Source organism: Leptonotus elevatus, chromosome 5 (genome assembly GCF_054856555.1).
Source record: "Leptonotus elevatus isolate MCC_2025b chromosome 5, RoL_Lele_1.0, whole genome shotgun sequence".
NCBI classification, from domain to species: Eukaryota; Metazoa; Chordata; class Actinopteri; order Syngnathiformes; family Syngnathidae; genus Leptonotus; species Leptonotus elevatus.
The window spans coordinates 13,306,363-13,327,382 of record NC_141243.1 but is presented as its reverse complement, the minus strand read 5'-3'; the positions used below and the strand labels follow the sequence as shown (position 1 = coordinate 13,327,382).

At 38.1% G+C, this 21,020-nt stretch overlaps 1 protein-coding gene across 1 annotated transcript; it reads right to left on the bottom strand.

The window, feature by feature from the left end:
- Positions 1-658: 658 nt before the first annotated feature.
- Positions 659-20,180, bottom strand: LOC147173746 (excitatory amino acid transporter 1-like). The gene is made up of 10 exons (XM_086075399.1): positions 20,032-20,180; positions 17,031-17,225; positions 15,166-15,303; positions 7,721-7,925; positions 6,725-6,767; positions 4,965-5,233; positions 2,674-2,907; positions 2,412-2,606; positions 1,995-2,129; positions 659-1,232 (listed from the first exon to the last, which is right to left on the bottom strand). Exons 2-10 carry the CDS (start codon positions 17,212-17,214, stop codon positions 1,028-1,030), a joined length of 1,608 nt encoding a protein of 535 aa, XP_085931525.1. The 5' UTR covers positions 17,215-17,225; positions 20,032-20,180; the 3' UTR covers positions 659-1,027.
- Between the last annotated feature and the right edge of the window lie 840 nt (positions 20,181-21,020).

The following is a 21,020-nucleotide window of genomic DNA, read 5'->3' as shown; positions in this document are numbered from 1 at the left end:
CAGATGACCACATTGCCGCCTTAGATCCATGATTTATCTGGGATAGTTTAGTACACAGAAGAAGAAGAAACCCATACAACCTGTATTATTCTGGGTTAGTTTGTGATTAAGGAAATGTAACCCCGACGCCCCCCTCAAAACAATTCATCTTCAAATTCTCAGAATGATGTGTCAGCAAGAAAATAACAATGCCAGCTTGTGACTGCATAGCTTTATCTGGAACCTTGTGCCTTTCTCTTCCATAGCAGTGTACTCTTAAAAGAGCAAAAATGTACTAAAAAAGAAGATAAACCTAATATGAACCTTTTCCCACTGCACGGTACCTGACTACCAATACTTTTATGAGCAATACAATAAACTACTCAGGACACAAATGACAAAAGTAATCACAAATGCTAATGTTAGCTTAGCTGCGGATGCTTTAGTGTCTCTACTTTGCTGCAGTTGCCCTCAAGTATAATTTGTGTCTGTCCTTATACTGACAGATAAATACAGGAGACCCTTGTTGTCCTCCATTGTTGTTGTTTTCAAGAACGTCCACTTGAACCAGTACCGTACAGTGCAGGAATGGCAATTGGTACTGTACCGAAGAGGTTAGTGCCCCAATGAAGTGTGACAGAAAAATGTTTGCTACGATTGTGTTCATTTTGACAATGGAAATGTAAAAAAAAAAAAATCTTATGGAAGTGTACTGCTTGGTGGAAATGGGGCGTATGGCAGCCATGTGTATACAGCTACCATGGGACAGAGTACAGGTTGTAGGTACATGTTGTAGGATGAGTCTGAAACGATATTATCAGCAATTCTTAACATTTCTTTGGGGCTTCAATTACGTTCTTTCCCCCCGCCGCTATTCACCGTAATGCTCTGTCCTTATCGCCCTAAAATAACGAGGGTTTACCGTAACCGCAATCCTCATATCAAAAAGTCCCCACCCTTTGATCGTTTAAACGAAGCGTCAAATTCTGGTAGTGGAAGATTTTGACTTTGTAAAAAAGAACAGAAGAATGACAGCAACAAAGCTGTGCTACATTTTGGTTTCGCTGACAGTGGCGGGCCTCTCATTCTCCTTCTCCTGGCAGATGAGCCGGTAAGGCTTCTTGTCCGCTTCCTCCGCTGTCACCGAGTGGGCGTCCTCTGGGTCTGTGGCCAACTCGTGACGAGACAGATGCTCCACGATGCCAGCCCCGATGGAGTCTCCGAGGACGTTGGTAATGGTGCGCAGTCGGTCCCTGTGGCAAGCGCAAATATGACACAGACAAAGAAACTATTTGTGTATGAAAACGTAAAAAAGACACTTTGTTTTCAAACATTTTTGTTCTCATCAATTTGCTGAGATCATCTGTATTACCCTCAAATATCTATGGTGCAACCCAAACCAATGAAATATGAGGTCAAAATCTTGGTCGAGGAAATAGTCTCTGCTTTTGGATCAAGTGGAAGTTTCTTTTACACACTGTAGCCTGTAAAAGCAGTAATTATGTCTCCTTTTTTTTCTTCCAATGTCACTGCTTTGTATGAACGGTACCTGAGACTGACTTGAAGAGGCTGAAGTTGACCTGGATATTTTTGTCTTTGGAGGTAGTATCAGAAGCCCTTTTACACTGCCTGTACAACTCTACATTAGTCTCTATTTTCCCACGTGTCTCTGTTCCGTACAAAAGACACCTGACATGGAATGGAGGAATGAAGCAAACCCAGCAATATCCTGTCTTCAGTGGTCCTTCAAAAGTCCCCTTTTCACCAGTAAAGGCCTTCTTTTTAGTATTTTTTTTTCTCCTTTCATGTTCTGCACTTGACACAGAATGGTGAGACTTAGTCGATTTTCAGACTTCAGATGTACAGCAGTATCAGAAGCCGCTTTATGCTGCCCATAAAAGCCGCAATTATTTCTACCTTTTACTTTTGCCTGCTCTGTATAAACAGTACAGACACCGAAAACGCTACCAGAAAGTATACGTACGTCTTGACAACAATGCACAGGAAGTACTCACAGGAACCAATCAACGGCGATGATGAGTGTGATGTCATCAGTGGGCAGGCCCACAGACGTGAGCACTATCACCATGGTAACCAGCCCCGCCTGGGGGATTCCGGCCGCGCCGATGCTGGCTGCTGTGGCTGTGATGCTGCAGGGAAATAGATGGAGGCATAATGGTCATCGTTTTGAACTCAAATTGACCTCTGAGCATGCATGCAATAGGGTCACCAAAATTCATAGGTTTGAGCCTCTGAAATCGAAAACATCAACATTAAAGCACTTTACAATGCTGGATGCTCTTATTTTTATGACAGGTCATTGCATTTTTTTTTCCATTTTTTCCATGTTCCTATATAAGAGTAGTATTAAGGTTCAAACTGTACATATTGCATTGCACTGTATAAATAATGTAATGTGCATGGACACTTACCTGATGGTGAGAATCTGCCCGAAGTTGAGGTCTAAGTTGTTCACCTGAGCGATAAAGATGGCCGCCAGCGCTTCATACAAGGCAGTGCCGTCCATGTTGATGGTGGCACCCACAGGGAGTACAAAGCGGGTTACGCGCTTGTCTACTTTGTTGTTTTCCTCGAGGCACTTGAACGTGATGGGCAAAGTAGCCGAACTAAGGTAAAAAACGAGCACATTAGCGTCCAAGGCGAGTGTGGTACATTGACAGAATGTTCCCAAACCTGGAGGACGTTCCCAGTGCAGTGACGAGGGCCTGGAGCAGCCCCGCGATGAAGACAAAAGGGTTCTTTCGGGTGACGACAAAGTAGAGCGTAGGCAGGACCACGGTGGCGTGGATGAGCAGGCCGCAAATGACGGTGATCGTGTACATTCCCAGCTGGCCGCCCATTGACGTAATGTCGTCCATCTCCACGATTTTACCCGCGATCAGGAACAGGATACCAATGGGGGCATACCTGGGCCCAAAAAAACGACTCTGATTAATTTTCTGTTTTCTTTCAGGTCAACAATTACTTGTTTTTCCACCAATTCTCAGCTTTTTATTTAGGTAAAAACAAAATAATAATAATAATAATAAACATATTACACAACAAAAATAATGTTAAAAATAGTGTAAAATTAAAAAAAACATTAATAAATTATTAATTTAATTTTTTTACATTTTTACATATGCAGAAAGCAAATGAAGAAAATAACATGTCAAATGTATGAGAGTTAATTTCTACAAGAAAACAAAATAGCAATTTTATTATAAAAACTTCTTTTTTTTTACTAAATGCTAGTATTGTTACAAATTTATTGAGAAATAAAAGACAGTCATGGAAATAAAAATGGATTTAAGGAATAGAATTCGGATTTTGTTGTCATTGCTCCTCACAAGCACAGAGCAACAAAATTCGTTTCACAATTTCAACCCTTCCAAGGAACATAAAGGCAATGGCGCCTAACGGTGAAGACAGGAACAGGAGGACTGACAGGTTGCCCAGTATCACCCCAATTCCTCAGATAAGAAAAAGGGAGAACAAGAGGGAGGAGGAGGGGGTAAAAGGTGGGATTTGACATCTGAGCACATTTGCAGCGACATAGTAATAAAACATGTTACAACATAACTTTTAGACTTGCACATGTAGGAGAGGGTTTGAATTTAGCCAGCATACCGCACTGTGACGACGGGAAGGAGTGGGGCAGAGAAGTTAGGAAGGCGTTGAGTAGAAGGAAAATATGTAATCTGAGTCTTGTTTGAGTATGTGTAAAATCATCACTTCCGCTCAGCTCCTGACGCATTTCATCCAACACTAATGACGTAGACATTTTGCCGTAGTGATGACCTTCAAGAGTCCTGATCCTGATTGTAGCAAAATGTGCTGGAGGAGAGCGGGGTGTGGGGGTTGAGATATTGGCCCAGTATCTAGTCTGCAAAAAATCCAGGAGATTAAGCCTTCAAACGCCGGCGCCAATGATGATAATTATTTTTGGTCCAGGCTGACTCCAATTTTCAGTCTGCCTTAAGTTCTCTGGTTCCCACAGGATTCCAAATAGCCGAATTGGAGTCAATTCTTTCAGAGGCAATCTGGCAAACTCTCCAAGTTAGCATCCATTTTGCGAAGGAGTTCAGGAATCGCATCCAGCCTGCAATTTGAGTTGCATATTGCCTGACTCTTGACAGCCCTACACATACAGTCATGACAAGAAGTTTCCCGATTTCCAAAAGTGCTGTCAGCGTTTTACGAACTTTTCATTTGAACTATTTCTATTAGTTTGAAAAATTTTCCCCCAATTTTGTTAACAAGAGTATGAAAACCTGACGCCCCTGATTAAAAAAAATTTTGTCAGATGATTAAAATTTGTAATCATAATTAATCGCATGACTTCAATAGTAGATCATGATTTATCAAAAAAAATTATATCTGTTATAAATGTAGTCATTTTTTTTCTAGGTTTTCACAAAAAATTAAATGAAATGAAAAAAATGTTAAACTAATAGAAATTGTTCACATTCATTTTTGACGTGTATAGCCGTCAATGGCAGTGAATGAGTTAATATCCTTGGAGAGGATTGCCAGGCAGACGATCCTCCGCTTCTCCCAGGAAACCATTGTGCAGTCGGCCGCAAAAGTTCCATCAGGAAATAATTTTTAGATTTCAGAGTAAAATGCATCGAGATGCTCGTATTTATAAATAATGAGAAAGTGACAATGAGCAAACATAAATAACCGAGCTATTGAGGGACTAACTAATAAATGTACTTTTCTGTTGCTCTGATTTAATGGCACACAGACGTGCTCATTGACGGTGAAATGATAGCATGCTGTAGAACTGAAGTTAGCTAGCAGGCTAGCCATGATGTTTTGCTATACTGTGTTACTCAAAGACAACCCAATCAAATATTGTATACAATACAATACTAGTGAGAAAATGCCTTTCCACAAAGTTGTAGATTAAGATCCAGAATTGTAGTCAATAATATTTTTAAAAACAATTACATGACATTGGATAAATAGTTTGGACGTACCACATGATGATGGCCACCAGCCTCATGATGGCCTCGTTCAGACAATCGAAGAAGTCCTTCAAGGGCTGTCCCTGCTCTTTCATGCTTCCGATGATCAAACCGAAGCACATGGAGAAGACCACCAGGCCCAGCGCATTGACCCCGTTCACGGCACCCGACACGGGGATCATCTCTTCCCTTGTCAACACCTGGCTCCCGTTGAGCAGGAACACCGACTCGTTGACAGTCACTTTGACATGGACCACCCTCTTGGCATACTGTGTCTTGAACTGAAAGAAAAGGAGAGCCTAAAGGTTAGCTAGTGAACCTTTTAGCCACGCTGGTAGCAGTGCAGTGGCAATTTAATAGCTTGCCATATATTCACAGTGCCTTGACGATCCTCGGGATATGACTCTAGTGAAATGACTACATCTGAAAAGAAAAGCATATGGAACAAACATTTCCAGACATAGAGGTACAACACGCGCGTTCTTCATTCATGATATGGTGGAAGTAAGAACACAATACATTTAGTCTACAGGTACTCTACTTATCTAATCTACGCATGCAATCACACATGAAGATGCAGCAAAACGCATCATTATGATCTATGCTCACTAGCCACAAAATTAGTGCACAATCTAATGAGATCAATACAAAAGCATTCGCCAAAATGCGCCCCCCGCCCCCAAAAACAAAAAAACTAAACAAAAAATGCTATTTTTTCCTCGATAATTATTTTCCTGGAAAATATGCTACCTTTTCCTTGAAAATATACTACTTTTTTCTTCTGAAAACAATAACAAAATGTGTTATGTATGAATGTACAGTATGTATGGCTGTTTTGTCAATAAAAATATTCCACTTGCTATATTCCTTGGAATATTTAAAAAAATTCTTGTCCCCCCCCCCATAATTAAGATTTGTTCCCCCCTCAAAGATAACCAATATTTTTCCCTAAGAAAAGATATGATTTGGTCCTAAAAAATACAACTTAAAAAATAAAAATAAACTGTTTATAAACCAATTAATTAGAACATTTTTCTTGAAATGAACTTATGTGTTTGAAAATATAAATACCGTATTTTACTTTATAAATTTGAAAATGTACATGTTATATATATATATATATAAATATAAAGTGTATAAGTGTGAATCCTAACCCTAAGTACGACGTTTTGTTGAATATTTCCGTCAAAATTATCGATGTTTAAACATCGATTCAGCCGCATATTGAATCAATACAGGAATCGTGCGCTGTAATATTGCGATATATTGCAGAATCGATTTAACACCCCTAATATATATATATATATATATATATATATATATATATATATATATATATATATGTATATATATATATATATATATATATATATATATATATATATATATATATATACATATATATATATATATATATATACATATATATATATATATATATAAACTGGTTTTCCTCAATAATATGGGATTTTTTTTATCATAAAATGCATCTTTTTTCTCAATTGTACTTCATCAAAAATACTGCAGTGTATATTATTTCCCCCCCTCAATAATATACGACTTGTTTCTCTCCCTCTACCAAAAAAATCAACTTAAGTTTCAAAACCAGTAATGAGATTAAATAGGATTAGTTACTTTGTTTTGTTTTTTAATTCACATAATGGATCAATTGTAGTTAGAATCCAACCAGAAATGTAATCAAATTCAATAATAATTTAATAAAAGTAAAAGGAAAAAGTGAAAAGACTGTATATAATAATATTACACAATACCTGTTTGGTGCACGCTTCCACAAGGTTCGGAGGGAACATGTTCCTGCAAAACATCACATACTTGGTCAATAAATGAAAGAAATCACAATTTAGCTTCTATGTGTTGCCATGTAAATTTAATTTGGCCAAGGCCTTCAGAATCCTCAGTGCTTGCTCATTCCACACATACACGTTTTATGCGCTTTTTTTTGCTCACGGCCCCAACTTATGCCTGGCCAGTTGTAAAAAAAAAAAAAAAGTACAGTCCTGTCATCTTACATCATCCTCCCTGAATAAGAAAGTAACTTGCCAAAAACTAAAAATAAAAATTGTGTTACTCTGTTTTTTTTCCACTTTTGGAAGAGGAAATAATTTCACCTTTTTCCAATGGAAAGCACCCCACCAACACAAAATAAAGAATGGTACAACCATATGTTCTCCATTAACTAGGAAATAGCCTGCGAGTTAATAATCATACAAACAAACCAAAATATGGCGTTTCTTCATTTTTCATTTACGATTGTGGCTACTGTTCCTGCCCTTAAGTAAAGAATTGTGAAGTCCAGTTGTCTTACATCATCCCCCATGAAGCAGGAAATAGCCTGTTAACTTCACAAATGTTCCCTTTGAGTATATTATTTTCACATTGGACAGTTGCACCTTGCCCTAGAATTCAAAATAGTATAGTCCCAGCCATCATTCACGAACCAGGAAGAAGTCTGCTAAACAACCAACAGACAAACAAAAAACGTGGGTTTATAGATACGTAGTCTTGCAATATTTGTTTTGTACTGCTACTTCAAACTATGTATTTTACAACATCCACGTGATTTATCGTCCTCACCCACAAATTCCGCTGGATTCATTTTTATTTTAACATTTTGTGGTATATCCTGTGGCGCAAGCCCAAGCACAACAGGTTTTGACATTGTTTTTAGTTCAAGTCAGTGGTGGTCATTCCCCTTTCTTCCACCTGGTAGTCCTCTGGCGGCTACGGTGTGCAAACAAAGTCAATACCTGATAAGGTCCAGGAAGGCATCAGCGGCGTTAATGCTCTCGATTTGCTGCTGGTTGGTGAACTCTTCCTTTGAGCCTTTACCGGGGTGGATGATGAGCACCATGACGATGCCGATGAACACGGCAATAACCGTGGTGGTGGTGTAGTAGACCACCGCCCTTATGCCCATTTTACCTGATGCGCGGCTGTCTAGTGCGGCCATGCCTGAAATCACAAAAGTGACACATTTTCAATTGGAATTCCACCACTAAATAATGTAGTCTAGTGCTAATTTGAATATAACAATACACTGTATATTATTATTTCATGTTAAGCTTAGCTACATACATTTTCACACATTCTGGATAATCTCTAAACTTTAGCGTTACAGGCGCCATGTAGTAAAGACGTACAAACAATATTAAACACAAATTTACATGCTGTGAAACACGTCTGCCAATTCAGAAAGAAACAGTATAAAGTAGTAGAAAGTATAAAAGCACAACATTTACATTTTTTTTAGCAATAAATATATGTAATTCCTTCCTCAAAAATACATTAAAATGTCCCCATAAAAATTGACCTTTTTTTTCTAAAAATACATACATACATAAAAATATATCTAAAAAAATATATATTTTATTTTCTTCCTGAAAACACACTACCTTCTTTCTAAATAAAATATTTTATTTGCTTCAAAAAAAAAAAACTTTTCCCCTTAAAAAAATACAGCACTTTTCAATCACAGACTTGTTTTTATGAAAACAAAAAACTTTTTTGGGGGGTCCAAAAATCTTGAAAATACGCTACAAAACTCCCCCCCCCCCCACCCCTATTAATTAGAACACTTTTCTTCAAAATATTCAAAGATATCTCTTGAAAATACCTCTTTTTACAGTAAATACACATATTTTCCGTGAACGTCTTTTTTTTATTCTCAAAAATATAGAACATTTCCTTGAAAATACAATAATTATTTTCTCAAAAATATATTGATACTGTAATATTTATATTTTTTTATATAGACCTGTTTGTCTTTTTTTCTGTAAAATGTAAAAAGTGCAAGGTATTTTATGCTTTGACATTGTTTGTGATTGTTATGCAAAAGTAGAGTTTCTGCACATACTACTTCCTTAAGGGGGCACTGCTGCAGAGCATCAACAAAGTATCTCCAAAAGTTTTTGGAAACGTGAAGGTTTTTCAGAGAGAGCTGCACAGTTAATAATTAACAGCTAAGACTTTGCATTTGGAATATGGAAAAAACCCAACATCTGTGCCACATACATTGACATGTCAATAAAGTTGTGCATCCTGGCCAGCATACGTAAAGTGAGCCTGGGAAAAAGGTGCTGTAATTATAGGTGGAATACAATCAACCCATAATCTGTTCAAGTATCTTACAGAGAACAAAGCGCAGTAAGAAATACAATCCGGCTCTGATCTACACGGGCGGGTAAACAACACCTACTGGACGGCACCCAGGGAACTATCATCTCCACTTTACTTTTTGTATATTTTAAATAGCGCTCACAGTTTGAAAGCATATCAGAGGAGCCCCTTTGAATGGTGCATAATTCCCGAGTGATTTATTCAAACTTGTGGGCCAAAAGGAAGCCAGGTGTGACTGCTTTGAATGCACACAGATGCCAGTTAACGATTAATACACTGACCTCGACCGACTTTGTTTTGGCCAAAGATAAAGCATGTTTTGGAATCTGACGCACGCGACAGGAGCGGCTGTACAGCAGTGCAGTCATCATAAAGTCTTCAATTCATCCTTTTATGTACTCTCGGTGCTATTGAAATGAGGTTTGAATTCAATTAAATTGAATCTGGGGCATAGATTGAGACAATGTATGCAAAGAGAGAGAGACAGAGAGAGAGAGAGAGAGAGAGAGAGAGAGAGAGAGAGAGAGAGAGAGAGAGAGAGAGAGAGAATATACAATAATAATACAACAGTTAATAATAACAATAATATAATTTAGCCTCAAATATAAAAACTTTGTCAAAAATTCGAGACTTTTTCGCCCTCAAAATGTACAACTTTTTTTCCTGAAACAAGCCAACTTTTTCCTAAACCTGAACTATTCTTTTTATTTAAAAAAAAAATATTTTTTTTCCCACACCGGTATATAATTTTTCTAACAAATGCGCAACTTTATCTTAAAAAACAAGAACAACGTCCCTACGTTCCAACCACTACACCCCCCACACCCCTTTTATTTATATTTTTAACTGTCTTCCATAATTGGGACAGCATTCAATTGCCAACTCGAGCGGGTGTGGATTTTGGGGGAAAAAAAGGGAGCAACAGTTACGTCATTTCAAGGTGTCACCTCCTATTGTGGCCTTTATGTTCATTCAGAGCAGGAACATTCAAAGCTTTGCCTTTTGTTGGAATTGAGATTAATGTCATGTCAGCCTTTCATATGTGCCACTTTGTGTATATCATGTGTGACAGTGTGTGCGTGTGAGTGAGAATAACACTGCCCACCCGGTTGACCAGTGATGTTCAGACACAAATTTGAAATTATGACGAAACATAACATTTAGCCTTTTTGGTGCAGCATGTCAGCCATGTTGGTGGAAACATTTTCTTACTGGCATTAGAAATATAATGTTTCTAAATTAATGAAGGATTTAAAAATTTAAAAACAATATCTAAACCTAAAGGTTTTTAAAACAAAATACGTACATTTGTGGCAAAATAGAGTCTTCTTTGAACAGAGTGTCGGTCATGTTTGTGGAAATATTTTCTATAGTACTTTAATAAGAAAATAAATTCAAGGAATGTTACAAAAACAAAGTGTTTTTGCATTTTGCGAATTGTGGACATATTTTCTGCGTGGCTAATTAATGACTATATTTAACGTTTTACTACCTCCAAACCTGAATACTTTTTAAACTATAGCAAATTTCTGCAGTATTATGGCAACATTTAGCTTTTTCAAAGCCATGTTTATGGACATGTTTTCTCGGGGAATTTTAAAAGCCAAGGACTGTTAGGAAAATAAAACATCCATAGCCATATGACTGTAATCATTTTGGAAAAAATGAAAAAAGTATCATTTTTGTACCAAAATATAGCTTATTGACAGCAACATGTCGGCTATTTTTGTGGTGTATGGTCGACATTTAATATAATACATTCATGTAAAAAAAAACAAAAAAAAAACGTTTCACTCCCTCTCTGTCGTCACCCGAGGGGAGTTGAGGGCCCTTCACTGTGCCCCTTTATCCTGCCTTTCCTCCCTATCCTTTTACTGACAAGCCTGGGAAAACGTGTTGACTTAAGTCTGCATACACACATTCACATACACACACACACAATGATCCCTGTGCTGTCGTCTGGGCAACAACATACGCAGCCTCACTAATTTCTCCCACTCAAAAGAATGAAAGAGGCAAGGTTGTAGGAAAGCAAGGAGATGTAGTTTTGGAAAGGTGGAGGGGGGTACAAATACAAATTCAGGCCCTCAACTTCAACTCAAAAGTTGAAGTTGGGGGCACAACTAGTGGTCCAGACTTTCTGGAACCTGACCTACCCTGTTATTGCCTGCCAATTTTTCATGTGATCAAAAATAATGGAACATGTGACTGAATACTAGGTGTAAGTACCAGTACTGTATTGTGAATTTTAGGGGGCAAAAATAACGCAATACCATAATTTCCTTATAAGGGGGAAAATGGGAAAAAATGAATGAATGAATAAACTACAAAAATTTCCTAAATGGAATATATAAATAAATAAACTAAGTATAGATGTGTGCTTTGCCATGTTCACAACCATCTAACTTAAATAGCACTATTTGCTTTTTAAGGCTTTGGATGGCGGGCGACCTGCTGTGCAACGGAGACTGTGTGCTCATCTATTTATACTTTTGATACTTTTGAAATTTTTGTAAATACCAAAACAAGTGTGTTCAGCTAGCCTCATACAACACTACTGAAGCTGAGAGTGCAACGGACCTTGTGGTCAGATTCTGCTGAATGAGTACTTTCTTTTTCAGTTTCACTTTGATAGATAATTGCCTCGCCTTTCCTTTCGACGAAGCCTGTTTCTATTTTAACACAAACGCGCAATTCATTCAGCGTAATTAGTCACTCAGCTTTCCTACACCGTTCACCCCAGCCAACCTCATATTATGGGCTAGCTTGACTATGTGCAAGAAAAATGCTAAATATGCCTGTTGTGTTACTTTGTGGTCATCTGCAACTATTGCTTTGTAGCTATATTTTGCAAAGGCAGCATTTTTGGTTACAGCGCTTGTATGTGGACTCACATTCAGAGCAATAAGATTGATGGCATGGTTTTTTTTCAACCACAGTACCACAGCAAATGTTGAAAAAATTAAAGTTAAAGTTATGAGAAATGACTCACCTCTGCTTTCGCTTTTATTTTTTTTGTTAATTGTTTTTACATCTTATGTTATCGTATTTTGCTGTTTTGACATTTTTGCAATGACTATCTTCTTACACTTCCATGATAGACCATTGTGTCAAAATAAGATGAAACTTGCCTATGCTTTGGCCTTTTGTCATGTTTTACATCCTACATTAAAGCTGTTGAACGCAATGATGATGACATGTCGAATCGGTAAAATTACCGAATGAACAATACTGAGCTCTCTCAAAAAAAAGCTGTTGAATGCAGAAAATTCCATTTTGAATCACTACTGTCACCTGTGGCTGAAAAATGAAACTGCAGACACTCTTCCTCATGTACACAAAGTGCACATGATGTCACATCCGCAGACATAGGGTGAGAAATTCGAACCCAAATCCAATCTGAAAACTATTGGCCAGAGGCTTGCAGGAGTACCTATTGTGAAATGCTAACATGTCAATGTATTAATTAGAAGATGTTTCAGTCATAAATGGTCAAATCAAAATATAATTTTGGGCAAATTGTTCCAAAGAGCAGCTTAAGGCAAAATTTTTGTTGTTGTTTTTTAAAAAATTTTTACAGTGGATTTGTTGTTGTAGATTAACATAAAAGCTAAAGAGAAAAAAACAACAACAGTCCTGTCTTGGCCCTCCTCATGTTGTTGCTGTTTTCCCCTTGCGTTATATCAGTAGGCACATGACATGATGTCACAAAATGCTAATGCTACGCTACACTCCATGCACAGCACAAAGGCGCCTATCTTATCTGTGTTGTGTCCCTGCAAGAGGCAATGATGTCTCTCTGGTCACACACTATATGCTTGCTACAGGTCAAAACAAATGTCAACACCATGACTGCGCAAAAAAAAAGAAGCTTTATCATGTGTTTTCTCATTGAATCAATAATTAGTTAATCTCCCATTTCTCATCGGACCTCTGCGATCTAAATGCACTTGCACGGAGTGGAAAAGATGACGAAAAGATAAACAATCATTAATAATGGCCCAATAATGGCCCACTGTCAGTTTCAGGAAGGAATCTGAACTTGTACCTCAAACAAACTTAAAACTTTCCGTTGTCCATTATGCTTGTGCCATTTCACCTGTCCACAAGTCATAAGAAAGCCTTGAGTGTTAAATTTCAAGTTTCAAGCAACTCTCAAGTTACTGTGGCAAGAATCTAATCCCCATAGAATTTCAAGCAAGTTGAATCAAGTCTCAAGTTCAGCTACAGTAAGCAAGTCATTCACCAAGTCATATATTCTTCATCAGTCACACCGGAGGTATTCGCACATTAGCCACTTAGCACTGCGTATCCGTACAGTTACTGCTCTTGCGTTAGCTGCTGTATTAACACTTTAACAGTCAAATACTTTATTTTTTAATGGTCCCAAAACTAGCCTCAGTCTTGTCTATTAACTTATTGTCTTAATGTGTAACCGATGTTGGTCACGATGGTGGTTATTTGGAGAGCTAGATACTTTTTTTGGTGGTACTTTGTGTAGTTTGAGAGCCACTGGTCTAGGAAAACTGAGCCTCGTGTGTCCATACAGCTGCTTTTCCATTACAGGTTCCAGCATTGCTTGACAGCACACTGCACCGCCCTCGCTTGGCCTGGCCTCCATTTCTTTTGCATTACAACAGGCTCTAATCAAACGCGCGGGATTAACTGAACTGTGCAAAGCTTCCAAATTCTTCCAAACACATTTGATTAGGCAGTCTTCTGGTAGTTAATGGTAGTTAATGTTACCATAGCGTAGCAACCGTAAAAGATAAATGACCGACAAAGTTCCGACAGAACTCTTCAGGATACTGAAAAAAAAACAGTAAACTGTGCTGGAAGGGCACACATGTCCAAAATGGTATACTAAGTTGACATATTAAGATTCAAGACTTCTTGAATTGTGTCCCAAGACTTTTGAATATGTATACAGCAAAACCGCTAGTGTTAGATTAACACTGAGTAGTGTTGAATCTAACACAAGAAAAGTGTTTATATGTGTCCACACCAATAAGTGTAAATCTGACACTTTTCAAAGTTTTACTTTTTGACACTTAACAAGTGTTACTCCAACACTGTATAGTGTTAAAAATATACACTGGTAAACACTGAGTAGTGTTAAAAGTACTCTACACTAGTGTCAGTGTAAACATTTAACTAAAAATAACACTTCACTCTGGTAAAAGATACTTCATTTATTCATCAGCCTTTTCCTCCTTACAAGGCCCTCAAAGCGCTTTCGACTAATGATGACATGGCTTCAGGAGCAACTTTGGGGTTCAGTATGTTGCTCAAAGATACTTTGACATAGTTCCACAGGCCTGGGATCGAACCCACACTCTCAAGGTCGGGAGATGACCATTCTACCACTGAGCCACGCTGCCACAACAACAACAACAACAACAACAACAACAATTGGAGGCATCACTATTGAAATAGGTTACACTTCGCTTCCACTCCAGCACTTGAGAAAATGTACTCTGACAGAGTAATTTTTTTATCCTAACAGTGTCAGAATAACACTGTTTATAACACTGGAAATTTAACACTGACATATTTGCTGTGTGCAGTAGTCTTCTGTGGTGACCCAGTTTGAATGAGTAAACTGTTGCAGGCGTGCATGAAGTCATTTGATTCATATTTAGAACAAAAGCCACAGAGTGAAAGTGTCTTCTTTGCGGTTTCTTTTTTTTAGGTGCTTTGCTAGCAACGTTGAAACTAAAAATAGTTCAGTTTCATTAAGCCTATTGAAGTACATGAATCTCTTGTGCAAGAATACAAGTGCATTTCTTACCATTTATAATAATAATAATGTTTAGTTTTGATTATAGCCATGTCTAATATTTTTGAAAAACCAAGTACAGTATGTAAGAAGATGCATGACCCCCCCCCCCCCCCAAAATATAAAAATAACAAAATCCAATGGCTACATTAATGCTACAAATACTACAGGATTCTTGACAATGTAACTGCTAGGTAGGCTGGATTAAAAAACTAAACAAACAAAAAACGGAGCAGGCTGTATGTTGGCGCTGGTCCCTAAGTTGCCCACTGCTTGTCACATGTAATGGTGACTGACCTGTAATGAGGCTGGACACCAGCAGGGGCAGCACCAGCATCTGCAGCATCCTCATCAACAGCTCTCCAGGGAAAGAGAAGAACTTGATGTCACGGTAGGACATGTTGTACGGCCGCAGGGCAAACCCCAGAATGATACCTATGCATTTGTCACATTAAAATTCAACATTTAATTGTACGTATAGAACACAATGCAACAAAGTTATACACATTAATTGACTAATTATTTTGCTTGTTAGATAGTAAGATTTGAGGGTTGCGTATTTAGCAATAGTTAGCAAGATAAGAGGTTTCATATTCGTTGATGTTAGTTATAGTAGCAACTTTAGAGGATTGTAAATGTTTCGTCGTAGTTAGTTAGCTCATTAGGTCATTAGCAACAGTTAGCTAGCTAGTTAGTCAGTTGGCTAGTAACTTCTTTGGTATTTAGCATGATTATTTGAGAGTGTTACGACACAGCAGTATCACTTTCGACTACCATAATCAACAAACCGATATTGCTTAAAAAGACGGAGGAATAACTACACTGAACCTGCCTCATTTGACTGCGTGGAAAAAGCAGGAACTTTATTACAAAGCAACAAAGTATCTAAGGCTATGTAACAAATATTTATGCAATACAGTAGCATTGTAAAAAGTTGAGTGTTACTTAGATTCACAAGTTCTCATATATAGTTTGTACATTCATTAACAAGATTAAAGGGATGCGTATGTTGTGATTTCCTACTTGGTTAGTTAGCTTTTAAGTTTTCTTGTTAGTCAACAAGAAGGTTGTGTAGGTTTTGAATGCTTTTTTATTAATTATTATTATTATTATTATTATTATTAAATGCACACAATTTTATTAAGTGCGCACGTTGAGATTATTACACAAAAATGTACACAACGGGATTTAGATAAAATATTGTTGAGTGTTGTCACATAAGCTAAAGAAAAATAACATCTTAAATCTCGGCCTTAATTCACTTCATGCTGCAGATCAAGTCATGTGGTTCTTTGAAAATCGATGCGCATGCTTTTCTTGTACGTCACTGCTAACTGAAGTGGAACCCACAGATGCTCCTCAGTGGTGGACTCACAAGTGTGCTGTAACTCTAGCAGGGGTGCAGATGTGGCACGCGTGGGTGGGCCACCACGGGACTTCCTGCCACACCATGGTTCAAAGGTTAATTCCAAAAATTCCAATGTCAGCCACAGGGGTCAGGTGAGGTCCAAGTGGGTTTAAGTTCAGTCCTCGCTTGCGGAAATTTCTATTTATTTCTAAGACAGCTGGTCTCTGTCATGCATGCTACATGCACAATGACAAAATTAATGCATTGTGCACGCTCCGCCATGACACCATGCATGAAAATCAATTAAGAACCTATCCTGTGAAGTCTTCCATTTTGGTCTGAATGTCTCATTTTTTGTGTGTTTTTCGGTCATTTCCAGGGGTCCAACTTGAAATCCTCCTCATAGAGAATTCATCCACTGGTCACTAAATTTGACAGTTCTAAGACACTTCACTGTGAATGTGGTCAATTTTCATCATAGGGCGTGGGCGGAGCTTGGCATCAAAGTTGTACTGCGATTTGTCTTTGAACACAAATCCGTGCAGCAGACAGGATTTAGCTAAATGACCAAATATGATTCCAACATGATTCCAACATGAAGGTGTGGACCTTCAGAACAATGTGGTAGTCAAACAATTTGTAGTTTTATCTAAGTGTTAAAAAAAATGCAGTCAGTTTTTTTATACTTTAAATGACCATTAGGTGTACCTAGAAGTATTTCAAGTTTTTTTTTGTTATGATTAAAGGCAACAGGTTTCTTCTGGGGGATTTTTTTCAAAACAAAACACCTTTAAGTTTGAAGATTTCCACTCACCGATGACGACTGCCGCTACAGTGAATATGACGAAGGCGTTCCTTATAAAGAAGCCCCTCACGTCATTCTTGGTGATGTTGGAGACTCTCTTTCGGGCTAGCAGTGAACGGGACTGGATGCTGGCCTGGATCTGCCGGAGGCCTCGTCGTGCTCTCTGTGGGTCCTCCCCATTGATGTGCATCATGGCGGAACTTTCTGAAACCCGAAAGGTAGGAAACGATAGTAGACGGTCTCTCAGTTGGATGACTATGTTGTAAACATGTTCTCTGTACAGTATGAAAAAGAGTTTTATGTAGAAATTACATCATTAATGACGATTAGTGCCCGGGTTGACCCTAATATGTGGTCACTCAACATTTTTGTGTCCTCACACTTAGTTCTGCACATTCTTTCTCTGAAATAAGGACACATTTTTTGATCACCGAAATTTTGTAATATTTTAGATTTTTCTGTTAATATCTTTATTAAACATTTTGTACTTTTTAATCAAATATTTGTGTATTTTTAATTTAACTTTTGTATTTGTCAACTTTTTTTTATTACCTTTGTCTGATGATGTGTAGTTTTTTTTGTCGAATACTTTTTCTACCTTTCATCTGTTTTTGTATTTTTAACTGCGGCGAGCATTTAAAATCTATTGCTCACTGAACCAGCAGCACTTATAGGCATGCAAGTGTAAAACAAACAACTCCGTGAGTTTTAGTATATATTAAAAATAAATTGAACTGAAAAAACAGGTTACAATTGTTAACTGTTGAGCATAATGGTCTGAAACACTGAACACATGTTCTGCTTAACAATTCTCATTTCATTAAAAGTATTTTATATCTATAACTAGAAAAATTTCCGCGGAAATTTTGAATGGGCCTGCTGACTCTTGCAAGGTGGAAAGATGCAATACTTGTAGCAATAGTAGTAGTAGTATAGTAGTAGGACTATTAGTAGTAGCACTTGTAATAGCTAAAATAAAAAAAACAGTATTTAAATAGCAGTCCATAATAATAATGTTGAGTTTTTTTTGAAAATGTATTTAAAAACATTTAAATAATAATGTTGAGTTTTTTTTGAAAATGTATTTAAAAACATTTAAATGAGCTTAACAGTTTAAAATTCAAACCATTGAAATCTGTCAAGAAATGTGGAAGTTAACCATCATCAACATCAACTAAAAGTATCTTACTGTCCCTTTAAGAAACATGCACATTCACGCACACACATTTGATTTTAACCAACATTGAAATGAGCTGAACAGTTTAAAATTTAAACCATTGAAATCGCTCAAGAAATGTGGAAGTTAACCATAATCAACTAAAAGTATTACTGCCTCTTTAAGAAACATGCACATTCACGCACCAACAGACGTCACGCACCAACATTCCATTGATTTTGTTATAGGATACGCACACCGCAAACAAAAGCCTCTCACGACTTAACGGTTAAAGATGCAGATTCCAGAAATGGCTCGTTAGAACGGCAAGGGTTTGGGGAACGCGAGCATGTTCTCAGTTTTTTAATCGGATGAAAAATGACCAAATGAGAGCAGGTTGAAAACATATGATTTATCGAAAATGAAGAAAGTAAGGCGGCGAAATTAACATGGAGGAGATAGGCGCCCAAGTCCGACTTCTCCTCGCTTAAAGTGAAAATAAAGGTACTAAATGACACCTTAGCCAAATAAAACTAGATTTGTCAGAAAGCAGACCCTTGTCACTACAAAATGTGTGAATTTGATGTCTAGTGAGCAAAGATTGTGGCCATGGTGACGAGTTGAAGTGAAACTTTTGGAAATAGATTTTTTGGTTCCCGTCACTCAAACCTTAATTAGTCCGCTCAAGCCGATGCAAAAAAGGCTATTTTCACCCCTTCGCTCACTGTCTTTGAACCCGCACAGGGGGGAGAGCTTTCATTCCTTAATTTTTTTTTGACACTGAGCTAAAGATGACAAAAATTCCAACAAAATGAGCTAAAATTCATATCGGCCGGTTAACGTATGCGCGCGCAGCGTGTCTTGGAAAAAGGTGCTTGATTGGAGTTGATCTCTTTCGGTTTCCCATTCATTCCAATGGGACTTTTTTGGGAGTTTTTTGGGAATAGCGTCGCCATGGTAACTGGGAATTATTAGAAAAATAACGCCGCACCGAGTCAGATCGAGCCGCATCGTTTGATACCTCATTCGTGCCGATGCGATCTACGGTACGGGCCGCATTTTAGCAGAAAAATTTGTGGAAGATGATATAATAAACCCATTTTTCTAGGATAGTAATATGTGCCTGCTTGCTAGCGCCGCTCAGCAGGCCCATAATTAACATTTAACACTAACAGGGTGAAAATCTCACAGTCCATGTCTGAACATTCCACCCATAATTTTAAAAAGTTAATTTACTCCAGCTCTATCAATAAACGTTCATGAAGGTTAAACATATCATTAACATGATATAGCCTAATTATAAAAACGTGAATAGGCCTACTGTAAAAACAATTCCCCACAAAGGTTCACAAAAGGAAAAGTTACCAAGACCCAAGAATGACCCATGTGTTTATATGTTCAATCAATTAATTAACTAATTACAAATAGCCGTAGTGAGTCGACCTGTATATGACCTGTCAGACCTCAATTATAAAAACAAATAGGCCTAAATGAAATGTTACTGCAAGTCCTTGAAATATGTTGCATCATGTTTTCCTCAAGACTTTGATGATCAAATCTGAGATAGAAAAACGTCCCCCACCACCCGTTGCTATACCGTTTGCGGACTATTGAAATCCATCAAAAGTCCGAACTTTATTAACAAACGTCACCCCAAAAAATGGACGAAGTTGCTTTAAAACGCATTGAATGGGGAGCATATGTGGCATACGGAACAACTATGACGGGACACTTCCTCAAACACAACACATCCACCATGCGTCCCCCGTCCCCCCCGCACACACAAACGCACCCGCAAATAGTTCAGCGCAGACCCACACAACATATGAAATGACAGAAAATGTGATTACGTACCTCGAGACTTGACACACTTCCTTCGGTGACGGATTTAAAGCTCTGTCAAGACGTGTGCTATGAAGAGGGGTGGGTCGCTGGTGGTCAGCCTCACAGGGTCGCTCTATGCTGGTGAGTATGCAGAAATGAGGAGTAGGAGGCGAGGGGAGAGGCAGAAAAGACGGCGAAGCGGGGGGGGGGGGGGGGGGGGGGGGTGGGGGAGTCCGGTGAATGAAAGAGCCAGTGAGAGAGAAGGAAGGCGGTGCCACAGAAGTCACAGTTGTTGCCTCGTGGGGGTGAGAGAGGGGAGGGGTGGAGGCGGATGGGAAGTAAGGTAGAGGGCTGGTTTGGTGGCGGGGAGCTTGAGGAATAATGAGCTTTTCCGAGCAGGAAAGAAGAGAAAGGATCTTCTTGTTTGCCTCTTTCAAAGGTTTTGTCACGCCTGATAAGTTGGGAGTGATTGCAGATTGCAGAGAGGACAATAAAGTCTCTGAACAGATGTCATTGAATTTAACTCAATCGAATTGAGTTGAATTTTGTTGGTGTTTAATTTTTTATGTATGTGTTAAAATATTTGTGTAGGCACATTTCCAACACTCACAAAGGGACCGTATTCTCCCATTTTCACCTAAATCCATTTTTACTCGCCTGGACTTGCACTGCATGCCTTTCATCTACAAGAATTCTGTTGTCCGGGCTTCTGACACACCCACCGCGCATAAACTGGGAATTAATGGTGAAACAACAAAGTAAAGGCTAAAGAGGTGCAAGTCATTGACATGACAGAGAGTTGTAAATTTCATTGAAATCTATGAAAAAGTTATAGAACACTTTTTTTTTTAATCATCTTCAGTGTCATTTTTATTAGGTTGGTAAGATAATTAGGGTAGGAAATGAGCAGAATGCCCTTTTTCCAAAATTCCCTATTGGTCAGAAATGAAATGCCTCTGATTTTAAACGAGAAGTTTTCATATATAGTGAAAGTGTGATAAATACAGTTGAATCAGAAT

Coding starts and splice junctions, on each gene's coding strand:
- LOC147173746 (XM_086075399.1), bottom strand. CDS start 17,214: ATGATGCACATCAATGGGGAGGACCCACAGAGAGCACGACGAGGCCTC. Junction 2,908..4,964: donor CTGGTGGCCATCATCATGTG/GTACGTCCAAAC, acceptor TTTTGGGCCCAG/GTATGCCCCCATTGGTATCC. Junction 1,233..1,994: donor ATCGCCGTTGATTGGTTCCT/GTGAGTACTTCC, acceptor CGCTTGCCACAG/GGACCGACTGCGCACCATTA.